This window comes from Lampris incognitus, chromosome 4 (genome assembly GCF_029633865.1).
Source record: "Lampris incognitus isolate fLamInc1 chromosome 4, fLamInc1.hap2, whole genome shotgun sequence".
NCBI classification, from domain to species: domain Eukaryota; kingdom Metazoa; phylum Chordata; class Actinopteri; order Lampriformes; family Lampridae; genus Lampris; species Lampris incognitus.
In genome coordinates this window covers 16,976,386-16,984,174 of record NC_079214.1, presented here as the reverse complement: position 1 = coordinate 16,984,174, position 7,789 = coordinate 16,976,386, and the positions used below count along the sequence as shown (strand labels likewise).

General features: G+C 44.3%; 1 protein-coding gene across 1 annotated transcript; it reads right to left on the bottom strand.

Moving 5' to 3' along the window:
- Positions 1-601: 601 nt before the first annotated feature.
- tacr2 (tachykinin receptor 2) lies at positions 602-7,530 on the bottom strand. The gene is made up of 7 exons (XM_056279284.1): positions 7,435-7,530; positions 6,367-6,662; positions 2,738-2,932; positions 1,709-1,859; positions 1,343-1,462; positions 1,140-1,216; positions 602-863 (listed from the first exon to the last, which is right to left on the bottom strand). The coding sequence occupies exons 1-7, from the start codon at positions 7,498-7,500 to the stop codon at positions 602-604; spliced, it is 1,167 nt and encodes a 388-aa protein (XP_056135259.1). The 5' UTR covers positions 7,501-7,530.
- Positions 7,531-7,789: the final 259 nt, after the last annotated feature.

Below are 7,789 nucleotides of genomic sequence, written 5' to 3'. Positions count from 1 at the left end.
GGTGTTCTGCAAGACAACAATGCTACACCTACTATTGGTCCCATGAGCAATTCATTCCCTCAGATTAGCAAGTTTTAATGTTTTTCTCCTGATTCTTTTTTTTTTTAAGTTCGCTGCAGACTCCACTACTTTGAAGACCTTGAACTCTCTGGTTGTCTGCTTTTTATTCTTATGAGCTTCCTCATGGATTTCTCACTTCTGATTGGCTGTAAAGAGGGATTGTCATCTTCTGTTCTGCCCAAAGATATTCAGCTTTGACTTTTTTCCCCCATGTAGCCAAACCCTTGTTCGAATTGATTGGCAGTGGCCAAATCCAGGCGAGGTTTGATCGTCATCATCAGTTCCGTAACCTATGGAGGTCGCAGGAGCACAGCTGATGCCTCAACAAGTCTCTCCCACCGTTCCCTGTCCATCGCAGCTCTCCACTACGCTCATCTGTAGCCATTCTCCGATATCGTTTACCCAGGTGGTCCCTTTCTACAGGAGAGGAGATAGGGACCACCAGGTACTCCCCCTACTGAAACACAATGATGAGTTTTGATAGGCTGCATGCGAATCCTGCTCAGTCTTGATTGGCCACGTACGAAGCTTGTTCGGCTGTTCAAGCCCTGATGAGACTGTCAGCCGGGGATGCTGTGCCCTCCTGCTTCCGTGCAGAGCTTGCCCTGTGTGAGTTGTGCGCTTTCATAGATGTGTGTGTACTGAGGCTAGTGTTGGCGTTGTGTTGCCGTGTGCTGTCTGAGCGGCAGCTGCGGGTCATAGTGACTCTGAAGGTGTTTGCGTACTTCAGTTCCATCTTGTCCTCCTCTGACACTTTGACAAAGGGAAACCAGCTGAACGCATGGCGGAAACCAGCACGAAATCTACAGACAGAGGAAGTGAGAGAGAGAGAGATGTAAGTTACAGCACATGCTTGCAATATGGCTTAATTGTCTCCGAGGTCATCCCCAAACTGGATGGACCACATTTCCAACGCCTTATCATCTCTCAAAGTATCCCCAAGCAACATATTTAATCCTCTATGTGCCACACCAGCTGGCTGGGTTTAAAGTTTTTTGACCCGTGTGTGTGTGTGTGTGTGTGTGTGTGTGTGTGTGTGTGTGTGTGTGTGTGTGTGTGTGTGTGTGTGTGTGTTTCACCTTTGATTTAAACAGCAGTAGATGACAGGGTTGTACATAGTAGAGCTCATAGCCAACCAGAAGATAGCAAGGTACACCTGATGAAGTAAGTAAAGTGAACTGAATAAGTTAAATTGGACACTAAAACTCAAAAAGGGAAGGATAGAAAGACAGACGGGCATGCAGACAGACAGACAAGCAGAGCAAAGGATGCACAGACAGACCTGCTGAATGTAGTGTTCGTGATAAATGTCTTTGTTGAATGACCCCAGTATGAAGTAGATGTGGTAGGGCAACCAGCACAGGGCAAAAGTTGTCACCACAACGACCATCATCTTCACTATCTGCAGGGGTATCACAGGGAAAGAACAGGTCAACCCATTCAGCGCTATCCATCTCACTTCATTTCAGTTCTGCTCATCCGTTTCAGAAAGCTGAGCTCAGTTTAATTCATTTAAACCTAGTTCAGGTAAGCCAAACTCTCTGCTGACATCCTCTGAATTAGGAAAGACACACAAGACAACTCGCAGATTTATTTGTGTTCAGTTAGTTGATGACAGAAAAACGGAGAAAAAAACGGGGGTTGTGACCTTTCTCTTAGCTGTTAACTGGTTGTGGTAATGGTCTGTTGCCTCTCCAGGGATGTGCCCGCCCCACAATGTTCGTCCAACCAAACTGTAGGTCACCAGCATCACCAGAAGAGGGAGCAAGTAGCTCAACAATATCACCGCCAATTGGTAACTGCGGAGAGAGAGAGACAGAGGCCGATGATCTGATGACGCGGACCCCAGTCATGCTGTCTCGAGCTCCTGAAGTTATATGGAATATTTTTCAGTCTGTGTTCATTATATTTCTGATATTTGGATTGAGTAAATTCAATCTAGTCCAGTCTGCTTGTGACAGCGGTATGTAGCTCGTGTCACATGTAAGTGTGTGTGGTTGCTTACCTGTGTGTGTGTTTGTGTGTGTGTGTCCAGACATCACACTACATTTCCATGTGTTATAGACACAATGATAGACAGATGCTAGCTACCGAAGCCCTGGAAACATCCATCCATCCATTATCTGAACCGCTTATCCTGCTCTCAGGGATGATGGAGCCTATCCCAGCAGTCATTGGGTGGCAGGCGGGGAGACACCCTGGACAAGCCGCCAGGCCATCACAGGGCCCACACACACACACACACACACACACACACACACACACACACACACACACACACACACACACACACACACACACACACACACACGCACACATTCATTCCCCGGGACAATCTAGTACGGCCAATTCACCTGACCTACATGTCTTTGGACTATGGGAGGAAACTGGAGCCCCGAGAGGAAACCCACACAGACACGGGGAGAACATGCAAACTCCACACAGAGGATGACCCACCAAGGTTGAACTACCCCGGGGCTCGAACCCAGGACCTTCTTGCTGTGAGGCGACCACGCTAACCACTGCGCCACCGTGCTGCCCTGGAAACAGCTGTTTCATATGTTCTCATTCTACATAAAGTTTTTTTTTAAAGCATTTGATAGTTATTGTGTTGAAATGTTTGTCTGACTGGCGTTGTGTACGTGGGTCTGTCGCTAAGTGTATCTACATCTTTAACCTTAGTTGATGTGTTCCGCCGTAGTCATCAGGCCAGTCCACCATGCAGACAGTTCTGGGGTAGTAGTAGTTGGTCACGCTGTAGTAGCACTGAGGAAAAGCCAGTGAAAATGCGACCGCCCAAATTAGCCCAATCACGACCTTGGTTGAGGTGGAAGAGAGGCGGGGCTTTAGAGGGTGGATGATGGCCATGTACCTTAAAGAAAAGTTACACATCACACAATGCACAGAAATGGGGTCATTTTCTCACCAGATATGACGACCTTATGGTTGCATAAACAGGGGGTAACTAATGTGAATTGATTTGAAATATTCCAGAAGATTGACTCTGTACTACAAATCTGTACTACAAAAATCAAATCAAACTGTACCACAAAAATCTGTACTACTGTAAACTACTACTACAAAAACCTGTACTACTACAAAAATCTGTACTACAAAAATCAAACACCACTCTTCCCTTGCAAAACTAGCTATAACTCATAAAATTAATTATCTATCAACTTACTCATCTGTTAATCAACCAAACCCACTCAATTTATCATCAATCCACAGATATGCATACATATATATGTGTATATACACTTATTTGCATACATGCATATATATATGTGTGTGTGTATACATATGTATACATGTACGTACATATATGCATATATATGTATGCATATATTATACAGAGAAGGCGTGATGACGTGTGTGTGTGTGTGCATGAACACATGCATGTATGACCATTTATGCATGTGTCATGAGCCAACCGTTAGCTTGACATAATGTGGAACTGACTGCAAAAATGAATCGATTTCTTTTATAATATGTCTGTAAATCTAGTCACACACCCTAATTGAAATCGATTTTGTCTTCTTTTAACAATCTTAAGCCAATGTCTCCCTCAACAAATGAACCGTCTAATCACTGTAAGGTTCAGTCGAAGTTAAAATATTCTGGAAACAGGCAAGAAAATGTCTCTCTGATCCATCCTTTTTTTTCCCTTTTATAAATTATTTCTTTTACAGATTATTTCTTTTACAGATTATTTCTTTCATAGATTATTTTTGGTGGGTTACTTTTTGTTGTTGTCATGACTCTTCAATCAGGCAGTTATTTGGCACTTTGACAACTCACACTTGAAAATTAAACTGATCTAATTGTTGAATGTGGTGGCTGTCCATCTTCTGTCCACTTGACCCCCCCCCCCACCCCACCCCCCAAAACACACACACGGCGGTCACTCGGGGTCGGGTATGACTGTCTTCCCTCTGGGTCCTCGGGTGGGTGTAGAGGTCGATCCTGGAGCCCCATAATGGGAGGACGCCTGTGCGTGACAGCTTTTTACGTGGAGAGGCTGATGCACCTGCAGCCACCACACGGTCCTTGTCAGGGGGTGGCCTGAGTCCAAAGGCATGGAGAACCAAGACGATTGGGGGCCACCCTCTGCTGCAGCCTGCATCTGCCTTCACTGGCATAGTTCCGCCGTTGAGGTCTTGGTTGAATCGCGCTTCGTCTGGAACTTCCCCCCCTTGACCTGTCCGCCTTGGGTGACCCTACCAGGAGCCAAGCTCCGGGCGGCATAGCTCTTGGGATCATTGGTACATGCAAGCTTCTCCACCATGGCAAGGTGGTGATCCAAACACACACACACACACACACACACACACACACACACACACACACACACACACACACACACACACACACACACACATGCTCCATGGAGAGGCTAGGCCTGGAGCCAGATAACTGCTCTTCTTTACAGAGACACTGCACTGCCAAAAATGACTAGATGACTACATTATTGCAAACCTTCTAAATCAGCGTTTCCCAACCCAGTCCTCAAGGAACCTCTATCCTGCAGATTTTCATTGTAACCCTGCATAGGTAGCCCTGCTTGTACTTACTCAACCAATCATCTCGCAGCACTTAATTATGCAAGGTGTGCAATGTCTGACATAATTCATTGCTGATTGGTTGAATAACTACAAACAGGTACCTATTCAGGGTTGCAAAAAAGATCTGCAGGATAGGGGTTCCTTGAGGACTGGGTTGGGAAACGCTGATCTACAAATGATGCGATTGGTACATTCATGGGCACTATTTATCTGAAGCCTGTGGCACTGCTGAGGTGTTATGGAAGCCCAGCTTGCTTTGATAGCGGCCTTCAGCTCATTTGCATTGTTAGGTCTGGTGTCTCTCATCTTCCTCTTGACAATACCCCATAGATTCTGAGGTTCAGGTCAGGCCAGTTGGCTGGCCAATCAAGCACAGTAATACCATGGTAGGTTTGGCACTGTGGGCAGGTGCTAAGTCCTGCTGGAAAATGAAATCAGCATCTCCATAAAGCTTGTCAGCAGACGGAAGCATGAAGTGCTCTAAAATCTCCTGGTAGACGGCTGTGTTGACTCTGGGCTTGATGAAACACAGTGGATCAACACCAGCAGATGACATGGCACCCCAAACATCACTGACTGTGGAAACTTCACACTGGACTTCAAGCAACTTGGATTCTGTGCCTCTCCACTCTTCCTCCAGACTCTGGGACCTTGATTTCCAAATGAAATGCAACATTTACTTTCATCTGAAAAGAGGACTTTGGACCACTGACAAACGCTCTAGTTCTTTTTCTCCTTAGCCCAGGTAAGACGCTTCTGACGTTGTCTCTGGTTCAGGGGTGGCTTGACACTAGGAATGCGACACTTGTAGCCCAGTTCCTGGCCACGTCTGTGCGTGGTGGCTCTTGATGCACTGACTCCAGCCTCAGTTCACTCCTTGTGAAGCTCCCCCAAGTTCTTGAATCGGCCTTGCTTGACAATCCTCTCAAGGCTGCGGTCATCCCTGTTGCTTGTGTACCTTTTCCTACCACACTTTTCCCTTCCAGTCAACTTTCCATGGATATGCTTTGATACAGCACTGTACGAACAGCCAGCCCTTTCAGCAATGACCTTCTGTGGCTTAAGGGGTATTGTCAAGAGGAAGATGAGAGACACCAGACCCAACAATGCAGATGAGCTGAAGGCCGCTATCAAAGTAACCTGGGCTTCCATAAGACCTTAGCAGTGCCACAGGCTGACTGCCTCCATGCCACGCCGCATTGATGCAGTAATTCATGCAAAAAGAGCCCCGACCAAGTATTGAGTGCATAAATGAACATACTTTTCAGAAGGTCAGCATTTCTGTATTATAAATCCTTTTTTTGATTGGTCTTATGTAATATTCTAATATTTTGAGATACTGGATTTTTGATTTTCATGAGCTGTAAGCCGTAATCATCAAGATTAAAACAAAAAAGGCTTGACATATTTCACTTTATGTGTAATGAATCTAGAATATATGAAAGTTTCACTTTTTGAATTAAATTACAGAAAATAATGAATTTTTCCACAATATTCTAATTTTTTTGAGATGCACATGTACAAAAGGACACTGAAATCAATTCAATTTAAGGAAAATAATGACCAAAAAAAAAAAATCAGTTATCAGGCTTTCACTTATCCATCCCTCCATCCATTATCCAAACCGCTTATCCTGCTGTCAGGGTCACAGGGATTCTGGAGCCTATCCCACTTTCACTTATAAGATGCATTATGTGTCATAGCCTCTCTGTGGAGAGATAGTAACCAGCTTGTTTCTTACCTGTCCACAGATATAGCAGCCATGGAGTATATTGAAGAAAACATGGCGGTGATGGGGAAGAAGTTTTGGAATCGACAGTAGCCCAAACCAAAGTACCAGTCATTGTGAAGCCCATAGACAAAGTTGAACAGTGTGTTGAAGGTAGCCATGGACACATCCGAAAAGGCCAGGTTTACTATGAAGTAGTTGGTTACAGTTCTCATCCGTCTGTGAGCGAGGATAATCCAGATTACTGTTACATTCCCAGTGATGGAGACCAGAATGATCAGGGAGTAAGCTATAGCCCAGAGAGCCACCTGGGAGAGGAGAGGAGAGGAGAGGAGAAGGGAGTACAATAAAGGAGAAGAGAGGAGAGGAGAGGAGAGGAGAGGAGAGGGGAGGGGAGGGGAGGGGAGGGGAGGGGAGGACAGGAGAGGAGAGGAGAGGAGAGGACGAGAGAGGACGAGAGAGGACGAGAGGAGAGCAGAGGACAGGGTAGGAGAGATTTGTTTGAGATGTTTTTATTTATTCATACTTTCTTTATGTTTACTCTTACTTATTTGGTTTTATTCTTATTTTTGTCTTGCCTGGTTTTATTTCTTTGTAACATTGTTTTAGAAAAGTGCTATATAGATAAAGTTATTATTATTGATTTTTACAGAACTGAGCAGAGAAAAAGTACCTGGTTATATATTTATTATGTTATCTATTTATTTATTCTATATTATCTTATATATTTCATGCATTTCATTCATCTGACAAATCAGGCTTTTTCTAATGACTATGCATTTGGACTAAAAGGGTTGAATAGTGAAAAAAAAAGCTATCATAATTCCACTATTGATACAAAATGTCCATCTGTAGAAACAGACAGTTTAGTTTTCTGTATTACAGGTGACGGAGCATGTATGCATTTCGTTCTCTTCCTTCAGCATTTCTTTTCCAATAATTGGCTGCATGCTTAATCCCCCCCCCCCTGCCCTGTTAAAAAAAAAATCTACGCTGAGCAATACCTTACTCACATTCCCCTTCCCTAAGCAACCAATACATCTAGTTTAATTTCATTTCACTTTTTTTTATCTCTCCCACCTGCCAGCTTGGCTGTTGGAACTGGTTTCCAGTGGTTCCGTTTCCATCCTCCAGCAATTCAGCCATCACAGATAAGGGCAGCACAGTCGCCTCCACGTCTCGGTTTGTTTCGTACGCGAGCCTTTCTGCCTCCATTCTCTCTCTCTCTCAAAATCAAATTCAAATTCAAATAGCTTTATTAGCATGAACAGAAAATATGTCATTGCCAAAGCAGTTTGCAAAAGACTAAAACATTACATCACATCACATATTAAACACATGTCAAATTCACATTACATCACACATTAATACATAGGTGTCATCACATAAGCATGCTCCATATCTTTGCCCACCGAAGCAGTCAACCCCTTTTTTT

What these genes read in the sequence shown, in the direction of transcription:
- tacr2 (XM_056279284.1), bottom strand. Translation starts at nt 7,500, where the DNA reads ATGGCTGAATTGCTGGAGGATGGAAACGGAACCACTGGAAACCAGTTC. An exon ending in GCTGCTATATCTGTGGACAG is followed by an intron (nt 2,933 to 6,366) that starts GTAAGAAACAAG and finishes CTTTTCTTTAAG; the next exon opens with GTACATGGCCATCATCCACC. An exon ending in ACGAACACTACATTCAGCAG is followed by an intron (nt 1,217 to 1,342) that starts GTCTGTCTGTGC and finishes TTACTTCATCAG; the next exon opens with GTGTACCTTGCTATCTTCTG.